The 20,789-nt window shown below is 41.1% G+C and overlaps 1 protein-coding gene across 3 annotated transcripts in view; it reads right to left on the bottom strand.

The window, feature by feature from the left end:
- ELMO1 (engulfment and cell motility 1) overlaps window positions 1-20,789 on the bottom strand; it is a 449,588-nt gene that overhangs the window by 40,232 nt on the left and 388,567 nt on the right. For all 3 annotated transcript variants that reach the window (XM_075921743.1, XM_075921744.1, XM_006124065.4), the window contains one exon: window positions 853-1,016. In XM_075921743.1, coding sequence (XP_075777858.1) covers window positions 853-1,016 — 164 coding nt within the window. The remainder of the gene's footprint in view (window positions 1-852; window positions 1,017-20,789) is intronic.

The following is a 20,789-nucleotide window of genomic DNA, read 5'->3' as shown; positions in this document are numbered from 1 at the left end:
ATGTATTTTTTAGAGATAAACCAACTCCAAAGTCTCAAATATGTATCCTTCTGAGCTTGACTGATGGCACTGAAATACCTAAACACAAAGCCATCTTTACAGTTTTGCCCCATTTAACTTCAAATGTGTCTGTTTAATTAAATTTTGGTTTAAGAAGACGGAACTCGCACAGTTTCTCAGTTTATCATCTCAAAAGGCTTCTGCTAGTCTGGCTGAGGACATGAGATTTGAGCACCGATGGAAATGAGCCTGCCTATGTCACCAGTTTGGCTTCAAGCCCTATCCCAGAGAAGATCAAAATGGCAGATACATAGCATTACACCATATGAAACAAGTACTAAACTGAATATATACGAAATCACCTAGAAATAGGTAAAAGTTCCATACTATCATCAAAGATAAGACAAACAAAAATGACACTAACAGACACACATTCTTTTATGAAGCCAATTTGTACTGGGTGCTATTTCCCTGGGTTTCCCTTTACCTGGCTCACAGAAGTGACATTTTGAAACTTTCTGGGGCATTGGACAGAAGACCAAATTTCATCTTAAAAAAAATTGCACACACAACTACTCACAGCCTAGAAATGTCAAAGCATCATTTGCTGCAAATAAGTCATGCTAGGCCCTATAGGGATTAACCAAATCTGTTTTAACTGAGCTCAAAGAAACAGTTGAGATTCCCAGCAGAAGAAAGCATATGCACTTCAATCAGATGCTATTCCACTGCTTTTCAGCAATGCTCCCTTGGCAAATTTTCCCCTGGGTTCTCACTGAACAGTTCACAAACATCATTCACATTTGTTACTCCTTCCATGCAAGAAGTGACTCAGAGAGGGGAAGTACTTACAGAATTGGACGAGACTGGAAATCTTCCTGGTTCATCCTCTCGGATTGACGGATTTTCAAAATTTCAGTGTAACTTAGATTCTGGAGTTTACTTTTGAATTGGTCCAGAGAGCTAGGCTTGGTAGTGAGTGCTCTCATTATTTGCTCTTTTACCACCTGCATTACCTATGGATGAAAGCAAGACAGCATTATTTTTAATGCTTTGGTTTTGATTTTAAATAATGATCCAGTATATGTTGCAATTAGATGGTGTGGGCAACAGGAAAACTTCAAGAATTATAAAAAGTGGTCACAAAGCAAATTTTGCACCACAAAGGAGTTAACATCTAACTGGATGCCACATATAACAACAAGGGCTCATCTACAATACAATAAATAGTCCTCTTACAGGATTCAGTCACAATAAATGTATCTGCTAATACCATTGAAACAAGATTCCTATTTTCTAAAGTGAATGGGACTGTCACTGTCTTACAGTACCATGCTATAGCCCTGCTTTGTCCAAGGCCGAGCATGGTTTGGGAACACAGCAGTAACAGAGGGTTGAGTCACTTCTACATTGTGAGACAGAACTACATTTTAATCTGATAAAGGGAGCCAGCCAAACTGAATGCACCATCCAGGGGCACCGACAGCCCCTGCAACCCTCTCAGCAAAATGGGAGAGGGAGGTGGATCCACACTCCTGGAAGGGGTGAGGCCGGGGCAACCAGTTCTTTGCACTGGCCAGAGGGCAGCACCTCCAGCCCCCACGCTGCACTGAGTGCACCATGTGACACTCCTGGTGGTGATGTAAAGGCTTTGGGGCTCCAGCAGCCCTGCAGTAGCATTGGCTGGGAGCCCTGGGCCCTATTGAATTGATCCGCCCACCCCCGGTGAAGGCCTGGGAGCCTCACTGTTGCTATTGTCTCTAAGGGTGCAGCTACAGTGCACCCTTTGCTCAAAATAAGCTACGTAACTTGAGTAGCTTATTTTGAGTTAATTTTATTGCCAAATTTCCAAATAAATCGCTATTCCAAAACGTCTCTTAATCCTCGTGGAATGAGGTTTACAGGGATGTTGGAATAGCACGCGCCCATTATTTCAAAAGATATTTTGAAATGGGTGAGCTATCGAGACGCAGAATAGCTACTTCAGGATACTTGAAGTATCCCAAAATAGCACCACAGTGTAGACATTCCCTAAGAGTCCAGAGACTGCCTTCACTCCTTGGTTTCTGCCAACTCAGCCTGGTTTGTGGGCCCCCTTTACAAAGTCTTCATCAAGATGGAATGCAACAGTGCAAACTATTGGGGTTCTGGATAGCTCACAAAGCTGAGGAGCATTCATTAGCAGGTCTCTTATGACAGCCCTAGCAGAGTTTAAAGTTGCTCTCTCCAGCAGGGGGCGGTGCCAATAATCTGGTGATGAAATACTTTGCTCACTTTTTGCTGCGTGTGTGGGGAGGAGCATCGGGCCCTAGTACAGATGCACCTCTCTCATATGGCCCATTGGGGCTCCATGCCTGGCCCACAAGCGGTTTTGTTTACTGTTGCCCATTTGCAGGGTTGTCAAGTTCTGCTGGTTTCTGTCCCCACGGTTTTTTTTCCTACCAGTATTACTAAATTGACACACATGTAAAGCAAGGGCCTGTGAAGTGAAGTGCATGCTGATTGCACACATTGACTATGAAAGCCATGCACTCCCTTTGCATCCCATCAAAGCGCTGCTATGGCTCGACAGGAACATCCCGCAAATACTAGTTATGCAAGTGCAGTTAGGAAAACTACACCATCCTGGCAGGCTGGTTTGGATACGACAATTTTGCAGCCCACTGAGATGAAGGATGGCCACTCACGCACCCCACTCATTAGCCTAGGTTGCCCATTGCCGCTTAAGATATATGTGCAGGTAAAACTGTGGTGTGATTTTATTTTTCATGCCAGATTCCTTTCCTTTTTGCCTTTCTCGAGACTTTTTGGTTCAGCCACTCAAGTTTCAAGCTCAGCCTAGAGGGTCACTGATTTTCACCCTGTCTCAGGCATCCATTACTTATTCACAAGGAGTAGCGTTCACAGTGAAGGAAATCAAGCTAGTAACAAAAGCATATAAAATCAGGAAAGGGAGATCAATTTGCTAAGGTTGGTATAGGATTGCTTTTGAAGCAGTGCCATAAAAAATGCAGCCTAAAGAATTAGCGTGAAAGATATCTGCACAACAGAGCCATTTGCATGCTAACTATTTTACCAGGAGACAACTGTTGAGACACAGTTAACTTGGGGGATTTATTTGGCACCAGTACCCATCAATATATACATCACAGATTGATCTTTCTCCCTGTGCTTCTTTTCTCACTGCTGGTACAAATCACACACTTTGAAAGGCTTATCTGATTCCATCTTTAGGTTGGTTGGGGAAAAAACAGTTTATCAGACTTAAAAATATTTTCTTTCCTCAAAGCCAAACCAGCCTGACAAGAAGGAGGAAGAAATAGTAACATTCAGCCAAGATCAAAGCAGATCTGTAATGTAAACTAACAACTGGGGAAAGAGTATAGAAAATATTTTTGCATAGTTTTTTTTGCTTTTCTTTTATTCTAAAAATGGAAGCTTGATCCCTCAGAATCTGAAAACTTTTCTTTTCCAAAATGTGTGCATGTTATTGTTTTAATTTCACTGAGCTGTACTATTGACGTTCATTTCCTGAGATGTGACATCCCTTTTGGAAATGAGCGATACACTCATTCTAGTCTTGCTACCAGGTGCAGTAAGCAAATCTAAGCAATTAAAAAGTGATAAGAAAAGCTCTCTACTACATGAGCTGCCCACACCTGAGCCTTTTCCAACAGCACATTTCCAAATGATGATGGTGTTTTCTCCCTCCCCCATTATTTTGTCTCTTTTACCAGACACAAGTTTACATTTCCGTGTCTGCTTCCAAAGGGCCATTTTCTGCTGCCCCTTTACTCACTTTGACTATATACTTGTAGGCTGCGTCTAGATTGGCATGATTTTCCGGAAATGCTTTTAACGGAAAAGTTTTCCGTTAAAAGCATTTTCGGAACAGAGCATCTAGATTGGCTTGGACACTTTTCCGCAAAAGCACTTTTTGTGGAAAAGTGTCCGTGTCAATCTAGATGCGCTTTTCCGCAAAAAAGCACCGATCGCCATTTTCGCGATCGGGGCTTTTTTGTGGAAAACAAAGCTGAGCTGTCTACACTGGCCCTTTTGCCTGAACGGGAGCAGAATAGTATTTCTGCAAGAAGCACTGATTTCTTACAGTAGGAAGTCAGTGCTTTTGTGGAAATTCAAGTGGCCAGTATAGACAGCTGGCAAGTTTTTCCAGAAAAGCGGCTGATTTTCCAGAAAAACTGGCCAGTCTAGACACAGCCGTAGTGTAAGATACTACTCTTCATATGTTTGGTAGTCTCTAAACTAAACAAAGCAGAGGGTCCTGTCAATCAATCCTCACATTTTAATGCCCCTATCAGTGTGGTATTTGGATATATCTATGAATATTTTACGGATAATTTCTCAGTAAAAATATCTAGGATGCTTTATTCCCTGTTTCAGCTGCTATTCCTTTCCCCTTTTAGAGGATGCTTGCTTTCTGGTGCCTGCTATCTGCAGTCCACCAGACAGAACTCTTCTAGCTCATTATTCTACAGGTTTGACCTCCCTCGTTGGGCACTTTGGGGACCTGACTAGTCCTGGATGAGAAATGTTTCCAGACCAGGGGAGGTTATTTCAGGCCCACTGCTGCTGGCTCCTCTTTATCACTCCTCCTCCCCCCCAAGCTTCGTGGCTCCCCCCTGCAGCCCAGATGAGCTGCGCGCCAGCTCCTGGCACCTCACCCCCTGCAGTCCAGCTCAGCTCAGCTGTGTACCAGCTACTGCAGACCAGGTGAGCCATGCACTGACTCCCTGCCCCTGCCCCTCCCTTTCAGTCCAACTGAGCTGCGTACTGACTCCTGGCTCCCTTCCTGCAGCTTATTGGCATAGGGTGAGTGAACAACTTAGCTGCTTATTTGAAAGACAATTTCTGCAGGCTTTTAAACAGATCATTTAAGAGGAAAAACTTTTCTCATTGGCTATATTTGCAATATAGCAAACAGATTACATGAGTCCAAGTATTAAATAAGTCATCTTTGGCTACAGATTTTACATTACCCCAGAAATTAAACATAAATGAGCACAACTATCATGCTATTTGAATATGGAGAGACTGATCCAAAGTTGATGGGAATCCTCCTAGAGACTTCAGTAGGCTTTGGATCAGGCCTTAAAGAAGTTTTGAAAATCTAATGAAAGAAATGTCCATAATGGAATAGTTGGAAACAGATGCTCCTAACATAAAAAGAGGTGTATTGCTTATTCATAAACCCGTATTAGACAAACCAGGTTCCACCAGTTTTCCGGTTCCATTTTTCCCCATCTTCTTGGCAAAAGTTATAGCACCCGTGAAGGAAAATGTGCCATCTCAATTCAGTATTTGCAATGAGCATAAATTTGGACATGGGTATCCCTTCTATTTATCAAGATTGTTACAGGTTTTAATTGAGCATCTTTAATGTCAAGACTGCATATAGAACGTGGTTGTAAAATAGTGTAGTTAGCTTAGCTCATACAGGCCCAGTGATGGACAGTGCACTGAAACTGGTTTTATATCCATGCTTTCTGCACCTCAGACTACACAGTAGCTATTGTTAAAGTACATTTGCAAATGTAGATCCTCCAAGCTGGCATATAAATGAGCGGCCTCATTCTCAAAAATGCAGCGCGCACGCAGCCTCCCTTGAAGTTGTGTGCTCAGCATCTCTGAAAATCAAACCATGAATTTAGACGCTAATGATGCAAACACGGACACTCATGCTGACCTGTAACACTACCAGAGATCCTCTTGAACATTCCCACGTCTGTATTTGCAGTAGCAGTAGTAATGCAAACAATGGGTGCGTTTTCCAATGCTATAATCTCGAAAGCTATCCAGAGGAGTATTGTTAAAGAACTATTCTTTGTGACAGCTTTTTCACATTGCACAGGATGGCGGAGTCAACAGGCATGTCTGAAAACTAGTGTGCACCAGAGCTATGCCAGTGGAGCAATCATTAGGGCCACCCTTATCATTCCTGATGCCCTACACAGCCTGAGCACCTGAATCCCACCCCGTATAGGGGGGCAATGGAAAGTAACTGTGCAGGGCGCCAGCCACTACCGGGGTAGAGGGAGGGGCCTGGCAGGGGAGCAAGTGGGAGGCACCAAGTGGGGAGCAGAGTGAGCTGCGGGCCAGAGGCGTAGCAGGAAGCAATGCTGGAAGGGGAAACAGCTGGTGAGCAGCAGCTGGGCACAGCTCACAGAAGGGATGGGGGATGAAGCTGGCTGCTGGAGCTGATGCTGCCTGCACCTTGCTGTTCCATCCTGGTGGCAGAACGAGGCATTCATAGCACACAGCTGCCCAGGGCACCACTAGTGCCCCCAATGTAGTGGTGCCCCATGCAGCTGTATATGCCTAAGGATGGCTCTGGCAATCATCTTCCTTTTAGTGTTAGTAGAGCAATGGTATTTAACAAGTCAACCTACATGTCAGAGCTGCTTAGTTGAGTCATCTCACTAGCATTGTGAGCCACTGCCAAGAACTTCTTATCTGCGCCAAATCTCTAAAGCTGAGTCGCCAGGTCTTGATTACTGCTTGGGAGATTAACTGCTCTAAGCTTAGGATCAACACACTAAAAAATCTGACCTTACAGACGTAATTAAAGGAACGCTTTTTGCCCTATTTCTTAGGCTATATCTACACTACTACTGTTACAGCCATGTAGCCGCATCGCTGCAGCTATACTGGTGTAGCACTATGGTGCAGACACTTAATACAATGACAGGAAGGGATCAAGCCCACCAATGGGGGATGGGAAAGCAGAGAAGAGGGGCAGTTGCCCAGGGCCCAGTGATTCTTACAGCCAGCGTGCTGCGCCCTTTAGAATTGCCGCCAGAACCCTGCACTGCAAACTCTGGCCAGCTCTGAGGGCCAACAAAGAGAGGCGCTGCACCGTCTGTGAGGCACTGAGGGCTAGCTGCCCTAGGCCCTTCCCTTCCACCTGAGGCCTTGCCCCTTCCAGGAGCATGGAGCTGCTTTCTCCACACATTGCCCTGGGGCCCAGCAATCCTGTCAGCCCCTCTGGAAGGGATTTTTCCATTGCCATATTAAAGCTACCCTCTCAGTGTCAACACTGGGATTTAGGGTCGCTTAGGTGTGAATTTTCCACACCCCTGAGCAACATAGCCAGGTCGACCTATTTTCTAAGTGAACACCAGGCCTCAAGTGTTGCCAAGCATAAATGTTACATATAGTGACTGTAAATACTTTTGGGGGGGGAGGGGGAGGGTGTATTTTTTCCACAGGCCATATGCAGAATCAGATTTTAAGAGGAAACATTTTCTCCATTCTGAGATTCCTTTTTGTTTGACTGTTTTTCCAGGCTTATGCCCTGTTACATAGTGAGGCAGAACTTTGCACTCTGCTAAAGGTGGGTGACTCACCTGTGAATATTCAAAGCACTGGAGTGATAAAATTAATATTTTTATGTTGTGGAGCCCAGTGATTTAAATCCAGCTTACTTGTCTGGAATGAGATGGCAGTACCCTTCATATCTATCACATCTAATCTATCTATTGGATTTTTAAATTGGCCCCTACTATGTTATCTAACTTTGTATACAACTTTTTAGATAGTTCTCAACATACCCTTGTTTGACCTCATCTCTGTCACATTTTGATTAACTCTTATCTTCCCATCCCGCCTGTCTTTTTTCTCTTTTTTTCTCTCTTATCTCTTGCCATGGGGATTTATTTCTATGCAAAAATACAGAATATCCCATTCAAATAGGCAGATCAGAAGTCTGATCCCTTTGGCTCAACAGTAAGGGCTTGTTTACATGGCTCCACAGGGCACACGACAAAGATATGAGTTGCAGCACACACTGAAGTGTGGATTACCACAGTCCTGTTTGAAACATGTCATTTAAATATCAATATTGTGAACAATTTTAGTACTGGTTGTTTTAGCAGAAACATCCCGCACCAATTCATCAGCATATGATGGAGAAGGGACAGGGGGGTTGAGGGGTGCGATAGCTTCCCTAAATCAGTTTTTGTAAGAGTGCAGTGCTGTTGCCTCAGAGTTCTTCAAAGCTGGTCTCTCTCCCTTGAAAAGTCTCAGCTCCAGGATACAGTCCAGATGAGATTCCTGTTTTTTTCACAGGAGCAGAGTGGAGGTTTGGGAACAGGAAAGAGCCTCTCTTAGTTTCCTTTCTAGGCCTACCCTGGACAGGGAGTGGAGAGGAAAGTTATAATGTGGAACACAAGGGAAGGAAAACAACTGTTTTGCCTTTCAGCTCCTGGGGGCCATTCCTGAGGATGCTGAGTAGCAGCCTCCCCTTCCTGTTCCTTCCATCTTCATCTGGTCTTAACACTCACCAAAAGATGGCAAGATGTGAGGAGCCAAACTGGACAGAGCAATTGGAGATAGGAGGGGTGAGATTGTTTCTTATTAGAGATCTGTGGAAGAGGGGAAAATGAGAAATGATATTTCTTCTCAGTCACGGGCAGGTTAGAAAAGAGCCTCCATGGCCTAAACGAGGGCTGGGGAACCTCAGTCCCGAGGGCCAAATGTGGCCCTTGGCTTGCCTGCTTTCGCCCCAGCATCGGGGAGCACAAAAAATATACCAGCCTGTGCCCCTCTAGGCTCTGGTGTACAAGGGAAATGTGGGTAGTGTATTTTTTTCTTCTCAGTTAGGGAGGTATGGGGGTTTTTTTTGCGCTCACTTTTGTGAAGCCCCTGATTTTTTCTGTGGGTCAGCGACTCCTGATCCGAAAAAGGTTCCTTGCCTCTGCACTATAAAGATTAATTTGAGAATGAAGCCAGGAGGGGGCAGGTAATTAAATATTCCTGGTAGAGGTAAAGTAGATATCTTTGCTATTGCTATGTTAATAGAAGTGTTGTGAGCAAGACACAAGAAATTATTCTTCCACTCGAGTCTCTGCTGATTAGGCCTCAATTGGAGTATAATGTCCAGTTCTGGGCACCACATTTCAAGAAAGATATGGACAACTCAGAGAAGGTGCAGAGAAGAGCAACAAAAACGATGAAAGGTTTAGAAAACATGACCTATGAGGGAAGACTGAAAGAACTGCGCTTGTTTAGTTTGGAAAGGAGAACATTGAGAAGGGTAGTGGTTTTGAAGTATCTAAAAGGGTGTTACAAGCAGGAAGAAGAATAATTATTCTCCTTGGTCTCTCAGGATAGGACAAGAAGCAATGAGCTTAAACTGCAGCAAGGGAGGTTTAGGTTGGACATTAGGAAAAACTTCCTAACTCTCAGGGTGGTTGAACACTGGAATAAATTGCCTAGGGAGGTTGTGGAATCACCATCTCTGGGGATATTTAAGAGAAGGTCAGAGAGACATCTATCAGAGATGGTCTAGATGGTCCTGCCATGAGGGCAGAGGACTGGACTCGATGACCTCTCGAGGTCCCTTCCAGTTCTAGTATTCTATGGTGCTATGTTTCACTGTTCTGTAAATACAGTTCAGAGGAAATGGATCATTAATTGCTGCGTTAGACTCATTATATCCCTGCACTACAGGACATCTGCAGACAAAGCAAAAAGTCTGCTGGGAACTCAACACATGTTTTGGTTTACATTTCATTTCAGCAGTACAATCTGCTGGGTACACTGACGCATCTTCCTGGGTGAATGCATATCTGCACGGGTTCTCTCCGAGACCTCTAATTCATTTGCAACATTATTTATTTGGGGATGAGAGGGATTGGTTGATTGAAGTCTGAAATATAAACAGAAACCTTGATTCTGAGAAATAGCTGCTTGAATATAATGCAGTAAGGGACAAAAATATGGTAAAGGGTTTCTAGCACAGAAGTGATGTGGCTGGAGAGATAGGAAAGGAAGACAACTTCAGTAGTGGCATATTGAATAGACTGGAGAGGGCAAGATAAGAAGAAAGAAGGCTGGAAAGAAGGGTATAGTTATGAAAATGAAAGAATACCCTGATAGGAGTGTAGAAGGGGAGAATATTGTTACTGCAAAGCTGTTATGGCAGCTAAGTTTGTACAGCTAATCAGGGCCTTGGAGCGCCAGTGTTATCAGCACTGGTAGAGAGCTCAGTCTGCTAATTCAGCAGGCCTTGATGTTACTTACAGAGAAAGACCACAGGCATGGTTTGGTGACAAAGGCACTTGGCCAGATTTATTGACCCCAAGGCAGAGTCCTAACAACTTGTACAATTGCATTAACATGAGTGCCCCTATGCCAGGAGTGTCTTAGTCAGCAGCAGCAGGCTTGCTGTCCTATTGGGCCCACAAAGGGTAAAGCCAAGGTCTATATAATTTATAGATTAAGACAAACAACTGAAATAACATAAGAGCTTATGTATTTTATGATATTTGTTTGTAATTATACTTATAACTTGATTCCTTTTCCTTTTTCCCTATTCATTATTCTGTCTAACCCTCTTATCTTGTGCCAGGTTGGGATGTATTTGCACTGGGATTCTGGAATGTATTTATGTAAATATTTATTGCCTAGTACTTTCTTGGAGTGCTTATGTTTTAACAACACTAGCAGCAACTTTGCCAAATTTATGTACTGGACAATGAACTTGTAAGCATCTGCTTTAATACATGGCCTGACATGCATTCACAGACTCTGGCCTAACGTTTTGCACTAGGCCTAGGCCTCTAGACTCTCTCTCTACTATGGGTTTTTTGGCAGCCTGGATTAGAAAGATAAGGATGGAATCTGATTTATATTAAAAGAGAAATAAGAAAAATCAAAATATGAGAGAGACGGTGAACCTGGGAGATATTACTATAAAGAAGATTCAATAGTGATAGAGCAGAAAAGAAGAGAAGGAGGATCTGGGAAGAGATAATGAAAGAATATCAAATGAAAGGGACGAGAGGAGGAATAAAGGAAGGGGGAAAAGGTAAAGCTTGAGTGTCAGGAGACAGCCATTAGAAAGGAAATATCATCAGAGAAAAGGATGACAGAGAAGAGAGAGTGGAATTAATGGAGAAATGAAGGGAGGTGTTAGAATGTGTGCAATGCAGGACAAATGAGACTACAAAAAGGACTAGGGAAGAAAATCAACAGCAGGAATTTTGCAAGAACCAGTCATGTGAGTTTACATGTATTTTTTGATTAAAAAACGGAGAAATCAGTTCACAGCATTTTGACAGAAATGTATCTGCACGCAATCTGGCCACAAAACTCTCATCTAAATATAATCTGAATAATCTAAACAGCATGTCCTGGGTCCTTCTTTAATTCAAATAGGAAGAACAGAGGAATGAAAAACATCTTTCTTCACATTTAATATACAAGGAAGGAGATGAATATTGGCTCAAAAAATGAGACATCAGTAACCTTTCTGTTCATCATGCCTGTGGAGCAAGTGAGGCAAGAGATGACTCCTGAATGACAAAGCTTTTCTCCCCAAATAAAATGATATGCAAAATTAATATGATGGCCCTTGTAAACTCACTTGATAGTTAATGGAAATTTAGTTCAACCAATATTACACTATTTCTCTCAGTATCTGACAAAGCCCTTTGGCAAAATAAAACATGCACAAATCATCTGTGGGTGGCATTAAATCCAGGGCTTTTTGCTCATAAAATGTTCTTAGCTCCTCAAACAAGTTTTCAAGGAGGGAGAAAAGATGGAAGAGAGCGCATGAGAATAAGGGGGAATCAGAGAGGGAGAGAGGGGGTAAAGAGGGGGAATCTCTGCATTTGAATTTTAATAATGTGTTAAAATGTAATAATTAACATGTTAATTGACAACTGTAACTTCCCATGGAGACAGGGCACAAATATCTAGTTTAAACATGACTAGAATGAAATATTTATATCCTAGAACAAATATTTGTGTGGTGTCTCTGTTAGAATTCACAGCTGTCTTAATAACTTGTATGTTCATAGAAGACTAAAAGTTCACCTATAGATTTGTATGCCCCCAGATGACTAGTATTGGGGAGGAGCAGGAAAACTTTTAAATCCACAATACCATATATTAACCGAATATAAAAACAGATTTAAAAAACAACATTGACATAACTGAGAGCAGTACCAAAGCAGGAATTTCAAATTAGATGCTCACATTTTAGCTTTGATTTATATGAACATGAGAAAAATGACAATGATATGGCTCAAGGAAGAGGTGACAGCCCTCTTTTTAAATTTCCTGGCCTTTGTTAATAGGCATCATGGCTTTAATGTTTTATTTCCTTTTATAAAGAGGAAACCTTCACAGTACATAATAAAGTGTACCTCTCTATTAGAGAGAATGGAATTTTGCATTTGGATTAATTCCTTTGTCCTATGTACAGACATATAAGCCTTTGTGAAGAAAAACAGCTGATGTAATTTGGCATAGCTCTGTTGAATTCAATGATGTGATAGCAATTTCTATCAGACTAGAATCTGCCCAAGGTTTGCAACTACAGAGTCAGGCATTTGCAAAGATGTACTATTTACCTGGATAAATTTGTATTTTCTTATGCATCTTTTCTAACAAGTAAGATATAACAATTAAGTAAACACATATTTTAATATTCAGTATTTTAATATTCAGATCACTGAAGAAAGCAATGAGCTAAAAAACTTGGCTGCAGGCCACCAATTCCTGAGCACTCTTCCAATTAACAATTGAGTGTTTTAAGTGATGAGCACACCAATGAGATCAAAAAGTCCACTCAGTACAGGAATAATAAAAAAAATTGCCATATGAATTAATTAAATCATTTCTAAAATATAAGAAGCAGTGATCAGTGTAAACCCATTCTGGCTGTGCCTATAAAAGCTATTATTCTCTATGGTGAAAATCCCTCAGAGGTCACAAATCACAAATCTGGTAGATTGTAGTGAGTACTGTCTGGGCAGGTACAGCCCAAACTCTGATTTCAGCTGTTACACATTTGCAAATTATGCTAAAAATCGTTAGGACTTTATTTTAATTGGGAAAAATCCTAACAAATATTGAAAACAATTTTCTCTGGGGCAAGGACCATCTTTAAATATTAATAATGCCCTTTCTTTTACAGAGCTTAAGCAAGAATACAGAAATCAAAGCCTGGGAGGTTATTTTTACAGGAAATACGGTAACAAAGTTGCCATATTCTGGTACAAAAACTGCATAAGCTTTCATGGATTAAGCTGTGAGACGTGTGCTTTTGCTTGTTGGGAGCAGACGGGAGACTTTTCTCAGATCAAAAAGGAAGTCTCTTGAGGTCCACAGATGGCATAGGAGAGTTAAGTGTCTCCAGTGCTAAGTACTATTGATTTGTCATACAGTTAACACTGGTGTAATTGCTTGGCATCAATATTCAAAAGAATGCAAGTGCTTTAGTTTGACTGCCAAAATAATCAGTCATAGCAGTTAGGGATGGAACAGATCTATTAGATCACCATGTCTATTGCCTTCAAGGATGGATACATTTACCCCAGCAGCAGAGAACATACCAGACAATAAATCTGATGTTACATGAAATCTTGACCCAAAGCCCAAGACACAGCAATAATTTTTCATCTGGTCTCTGCTACCCTTTGGCAAGCCCCATCACCAGCTTACTTTCCACTTGAGTGGAAGTATCTTAAACTAGTACTCGCTCTGCCCCTCAGCTCTTTCTCCTACAATCCAAGGCTGGAGCCTGAGGTCCTTATTTCTTTTTTACTCTCACATAAAACTCCAGATGAAGTCAGTGGAATTTTCCAAAAGGAAAAACTTCAGGATTTAGACTTGAATGAATTCATTTTCTGCAAATGATTTAACACCTGTTCTTGTTCCCAGCATTCCCTCCTGGTTTGACAATTTCTTAAAACATTTACAGCCTGGAACCAGTTTTCCTTGTGAAACACCTGGAGAAAGGAGTTTATAATCTCAATGAGGAAAGGCCTTTAACTATAGTGACAGGAATGGCATTACTGTAACAAAATAACTATACTTATTCCACACTATAGATCTTGACAGTTTATAAGCCTGCAATTTCTTTCACTCCAATAACTTGTGGCTACTTGCTGTGTGTCCTGCGACAGAAAAAATCTTTTCAGAATTCATTGCAAACCATTTGTTTTCCTTTAAAAGGATAATGTCAACCTCTGTAGGCTTTAAAGTGGAGCAAATTAAAAACAATCAGTCTCATTCAGAAATTCCCCTAATGCCTCAGATGTAATTAAGCAAAATTATATATCAAGATTTTCTTGTATTATTTGTCTTGGGTCCACAATGATTCAAACAGCACATGTTGTGTTATAGTGAACATGCCCTTTGTGTACATACATGGTTCAGTATTTCTGTATGGGGCAATGTGCTAGGAGGGAAAGGAGAAGGTCAAATGAGCTGAAATGCTATTCCATTGCCTATAGATCCTTATCTGTGTTGTGAAACTCAAGTGCAACTGAGAGCATGTGATGTTGAGAAGCCAATGGACTCCATAGAGCAGTTTTCCTGTCTCAAGCCTTGTCTTCACTCTGCGGAAGTTCGACGCTGCCATGATTTATCTTCCAGTGTTTGATTTAGCGAATCTAGTTAAGACTTGCTAAATGGAACTCAGAGGGTGTCTGGTGCTCCTGTTCTTGTGAGGAGTAAGGGAAGCTGATAGGAGCCACAGAAAGTGTGGGTACTCTGTACAGAACTTACATTTGACCCCACAATATATCAGAATGTGAGATGACAGTCATTATTACAAGCACACGTTTTTTAAAACCTCACCCAACAATCAAACAAAAACCCAACAATCAAACAAAAAACTGAGGATATTGTGGCAGACAAAATTCCATGTTGCTTATTTTGTATATCTGCTCTTCATCAAAAAAACACAGACTTTTAAAATCAGCTGTAGTTATGATTCCTTTCAGAAAAGTAGAGTGGCACAGAGTTGCATTTGAGCGTTTCCTCCCATGCACATGTGCGTGAACACACACTGACAGAGATACACACACATACCAGTTCATGGTATTTAGGATGGTAGTCATTTTATGGTAAGTAACACCCTGTACTTTTTATTGCTTTCTGTTATTTCCACTGCATACAGGGCTTCTTCAGCTTTCTCTTTCTGGAATTATGAAGGGTTCCCATGAGCCTATTAGGTAATACCAAATATCACAACACACACCATGCATAGGGACACATCACTTTATATTTCAAGGAAGAGACAGGCAGGAGGAACCCTTATAAGTGTGATATTACAGTACTGAGGAAAATATAAAAGAGCATTGCAATGCACTGTGTGGCAGCTATGAACTAGGAAAAAAGCCAAAGAACACAGCAAAGAAGGGGAGGCAGAGATGAATTGGTTGTTTCCGTAGAACAGTGAGATAAGAAGCCAGAAGGAAGCTAGGAAACACAGCTTTTCTGAAAAGCAGGGGAAACGAGATCTCATTGCTTAAGGAAGCATGGGGAGGAGCAAAATCTTCACATCACTGAACCTGCCATCAGCATCTATGTCAAGGAGCCCAGCCTGCTATAGATGAACTCTGGTTTGCCTTTGAACCTTTCACTCCCCATGGTACTATGTATACTGGGAGAAAAGGGCTCAGAATGTATGTGCAGTATGACTGGTGTGATGGGTTTCAGTACTTTCTAACAGACAATAAAAACAGGATTAATTATCTTAGAGAGGGAGAGAACACAAAACAAATTAATCCACAGCTTTTGGTTTATCATTTCGGCAAGGAAGCTTCAACTTTCCTTCTGTAGCATATCATTAATCACTGCCAAACTAAACATGATCTTGGCACAGTTGGTGGTGCAGCTCACTCCCATAACCTAGTAAACAAGACTGATGGCTGTTGGAGACAGAGCATGCAGAGAACAGCAGACAGTGAATTTGGGATTACATTTTTTACTTTGATGGAAGGTAAGAGGCTGCCTAAGGCAGTACAGCTGACCTCAATTTCCAGATCCTACATAAAATAAAAGGCTCAAGTATTTTTGTACTTGTTAGACACAGGGAATTTTATTTAACCCAGGTGAAATTCACCTGGGTGCCCCATATGAAAATCTCATAATGGGGCACTGCTGGTGGAAGCCATGGACAGAGCAGACAAAACGGGATCTCTCAGCATCCCCTGAGATCAGCAAAGTATAATCTCAAGGTTAGCATACTAAATTGGGAATCAGGAGACCTGATTTCAATCCTTGCCTCTGCCACAGACTCCCCATTTGATGGAGGGCGAGGCCCCTAAATTTAAATCACCAACTCAGATACCTTCATCTTTATATTGAGAATAATCATCTTTCCTTTCTCCCACTCTTTGCCTGCCATATCTGTTTACTTTGTCACTCTTTCAAGGCTGGGGCTATCTTTCATTATGTATATGTGCAACATCCTAGAATAAGGGACCCTTGATCTTGACTGCAGCCTTTAAGATCCACAATAATACAAATAATAAGCTATAATCCATAATCACTCAGAGGATGTCCATGCCAGCTGTGCACAGGACAGTAATTATGGGTCAACGGTGGACATAATTTCAACAACAAAAGACAACACAATGTGATCTTGAAACTCTTGTGAATTTCTGAGTCAGAGGTCTGATGGTAGGAGACTGGGACAAAGAGTTAGGGTTCCTGGCTACTATTCATAGTTTTGCCTTGCCTTACTTTGCGGCCCTGGGAAAGTTACTTGCAGCCACTATGTGTTTCACTTTACCCATCTGTAGAATGGGTATAACAATATTTACTGTATCTAACTTAGAGTATTATTGTTAGACTCACTCAGGCTATGTCTACACTGCACAGTTATTTCAGAATAAGCTATTCCAGAATAGTTATTCTGAAATAGCTTATTTTGAAATAGCACACCTACACTGCAGGAAAGCCTCAAAATTCGTCCGAGGCAGGTTTCCCTAATGTAGATGCGCTATCTCAATTTAGAGCCCCAGGAAGAATACCTTAGAATGGCCCTGGTGAGGGGCTACTTCAAATTAGCAGCAGTGGAGCATCTACACATGCTTTATTTCGAAATAGCTATTTTGGAATAGGTGTTATTCCTCATAGAATTAGGTTTACAGAAGTTGAAATAAGCTGTCTGTTATTTCGAAATTATTTTGAAATAACGGAATTGCTGTGTAGATGCTCACATAGTTATTTCGGCGTAACAGCTGTTATTCCGAAATAACTTTGCTGTGTAGACACACCCTCAGTGTTTACAAAGCATATTGAGCCCACCAGATGAAAAGTTCTATGTAGATTTTAAATAATACTTTGCTTTGTTCCAATTTCAGTCCAGTAGGGACATGGCTAGTGTTGTTGATTGTAAATGGAAGGCACTCAGAAACTAAAGAAATAGGTAGCAATATAAAACCCACAGACAGGTGCCTGATAATTAAAATCTGTGTTTTGATTGTTTAAATCAAATTTAGACACCTATACATATCTAGAAAAAAAATGTTGGCCCAGATTTTCAGAGGTAATTGCTGATTTGGGGTTCTTTGATATTTGAGTTTCCAACTGGACACCTCTTAAAGGAGTTTGGTTTTTAGAAAGTGCAAAGCTCCCACCCTTTTAAAATCTGGTCCCTTCTAAATATCTCAAGTTAATTACTCAAAAACAGAGGTACCCAAAATAACTAATCACTTTTTAAAATGTAGGCAAAGCTATAAATATATCCCTCCTAATAAGATCATCTTCAAACACTGGTAACATTTGCTGCACAATGAGTTTGGAATTTAGATAGAGCTCCATTATTATTTCTTTAAAGTACAATATTTTAACATGTACAGAGTGATATGTAAAATATTATGATTAATTAGGAATACTTTCCTGGACCAGAAATGCACATACTGCTTTCTTCTGAAAGGAGACAACTAAAAGGAAGGCAAACCAGTGAATACTTAGACTTTAATAACACATTGTCCTACCAACTCCCATGAGTTAAACAGCCATATAGAAACTAGCCCTTGAGAGCATTAACTCTGAGTCACAGCTAGCTATGCTGCAAAAAAGGAATGATGAAAAGAAACTTATTGCACTAATAAGGCCAACTCTTCATTGTGTGAAGAACAGTTTCCAAGGGTTGCAAACAAAAAGGCAGATCTAAGACACTGCTCAAACAAAGACAAGAAAGCTCCATCGTATCAGACTTTACTCACAATGCACTGTGACAGAATGAGGAACCGCACTGCTTGACTTGCAGACAAGGAGTTTGCTCCAGTGTTAGTTCAGTTACACACTAAGGATGTAAAAGTCTAATTAATTAGCTAATCGAATAGTCGATGCAATTTGCATCGACTATTCGATGAGTCAGTAAGGGCGCCTCTGCCTTTGAAGTGTAGCAACAGCTCTAAGGCAAAAGCACTCCGGGGAACATGGGGTCAGTGAGGGACAAATGAAAGCTAATGCTCTGCAGATTCTATGTCAAATGAATGCTCAACGTGCTCCCCGCGGCGTTTCAAAGCAGCAATGCCGCATGGAGCCCGGGGTCATTGGAGGAGTCCCCAGCTGATCCCGGGCTCCATGAGGCGCTGCTGCTTTGAAGCTTTCCCTCCTCTTTCCACCCCCCTCTACTTGTTGCTGCCTCTTTCTGATAGAGGCAGCAATTGGGGGTGAGAGGGGAAGGAGAGGAGTGACTAGTCAACTAGCATGTCAACTATCCGATAAGCATTTACTTATCGGATGGTTGACTAGTCATTCAAATCCCTATTATACACCTTCCACAGTTTCTTTATATAAAATGTATTAACATGCAGCATACATACAGCAAGGGCTGAATTCTCATAGACATCCACCTCAAGGCCTTCTTGACACTGCCTGAGTGGTACAAGAGCCAAGCAGCATTAGTGTAATTGAATGTCATTTTTCAGGGCCATGGGGCAAATTTATTACTGGCATAATTCCACTAAGTCAACTGAGTCCCACTGGGGTGTGACTTGATCTCATCTTCAGAATCTAAGGAAGTCTTTCTAGCTTCCACCCCTCAAAAAAGGAGAAGGAAAAAGAAACCCTTAGAAGAGAAAAAAGATGAATACCCCAGTTCAGCAATGCACATGGCTGTCTTTAAGCACGTGGGCAGTCCCACTGAAGTCAATATTAGAATTAGCCATGTACATACATACTGTGATGAATCAAGATCCTAGACACTACAAAGTTCAAGAATCTCCATATCCCGATGAAGATGAAAAACAATGACCAGTCAATTAAGCTAACACATCTGTTTGCATTGCAATAAAGAGCCACAGACAATTTGCACAGAGGAATTCAAGCTGACAATTAGTGTTCTCTCTGCTGTACATTCTTAGATATTCCATCATTCTCACTGGGAGGTTAAGGAAGTGAGATGTTTCAGGAAAACAAAGACAAAATAAAACAAAAAAGTGGAGAATTTCTTCATAAGCAAATCGAATACCTTTGGAAAACAAACTGCTTCTACCTCAGAAATATTGTGTGTTTATTGAACACGCACATACAGAGCACAATGTATTATTAAAATGGAACCTTCTCTGTATGAGCCATTTACGTTTACAATCTCCTATTCAAAGACATGAAAAACTGAACATTTGTAAAATATCTGAAAATATGGAATTCATAGCTAAGAGAAGAGTCATGGATTCAATGTCAGGGCATGGTCCTCATCACTAATAGCTCTGATTCTCAAACTATAATTAGTTAGTCCCAACATAGTTGTGAATAAAGGGCCTGAATCTTATTTCACTAGCACCAGTGCAGAGGAAGCTTCTTATAAGCCAGTAGTGTAAAACTGGTGCAGGTGAAAAGAGAATCAGGCTGACAGGGACCAATCCAACTCCCACTGAAGTCAGCAGAAAAACTCCCATTGATTCAGTGTGAATTGGGTCTGATACAGAGGCTTGAGCTTGAAAATAGGGAATCCGAAATTCCTTCCCTCTAACCTGTAGAACCTGTTTTCCAGCAGAAACCTCCTCTATTCCCCAGATAAAGGTGGCCTTGTATTTCTGATCACATTTGGCCACATTTATCTTGACGCCATTTTCAGATATCTGTGGAGAAAAACCACAGAGCAATTCTCTTCTCTGAAACTGAATTAACAGACTCTAATAAGCAGCAAATTAATTGCCCATCTATAGAGCTACTTTTGTATGAGTGTACTTAGCTTGTCAGCTTTTTGGACTAGAGTAGAGACCATCTTTCTATTATGTGTGTGTACAGTGCATAGTACACCGGAGCTCTGGTTTCTGACTGGCATCACTAGGTACTATTGTGCTACAAATTATCAACAGCAACAACTTGCATAAACCAATGAAAAAGGTGTGAAGTTTTTTTTTAACTTAAACAAAAGTATTATACTTAAAAAAAGCAACCCACACCAATCTGGTAAAGTCTATTTAAATTCTCCTTTGTAAATGTGATATAGCATTTAGAAAGCTTTAACTTTTTTTAAAAAGAAAGATTTCACACTTCAAAAAACCCCCACACAGATAAAGAACTATTATCAGCCTCCTCCTCAACACACTTTAGCAGAAGACTTATTTATTTCTGGATTTTTGGCAGATTTCAGCCCACCTATTATTTGTCATGTTCTTCCTTTTTGGTCAATTTGTCATTTTAATCTTTTTTCTCCTCCAGACTCACTTCTCCTCAAAATAATATCAAACATGAACAAAGAATAATTAGTCAAGAAAAGATGCCAAGAATATTCAATCATTTTAACACTGTGGGTTACTTAGAGAGAAAGAGTAATGACAGTAGAATATCAAGCCATCCTGGTTTCACTGTTAGAGCAGTTCTAGGAATGCTGAGAATTTCTTCCTTTAAATCCTCATTTCAGATTTCTCTTGACTTTCATTTATTTGTCAACAAAGAGAATCACAGAGTTTAAGGCCAGAAGTATCTACCAGGTAATTTAATCTCACCTCCTGTAAACACAGGCACCAAGACTACTCACTTCCCACACACGAAACAACCCAAAA

This window comes from Pelodiscus sinensis, chromosome 2 (genome assembly GCF_049634645.1).
Source record: "Pelodiscus sinensis isolate JC-2024 chromosome 2, ASM4963464v1, whole genome shotgun sequence".
In the NCBI taxonomy this organism is placed as follows: Eukaryota; Metazoa; Chordata; order Testudines; family Trionychidae; genus Pelodiscus; species Pelodiscus sinensis.
Note: the sequence above shows the minus strand (reverse complement) of the source record. Positions and strands in the feature narration are given on the sequence as shown.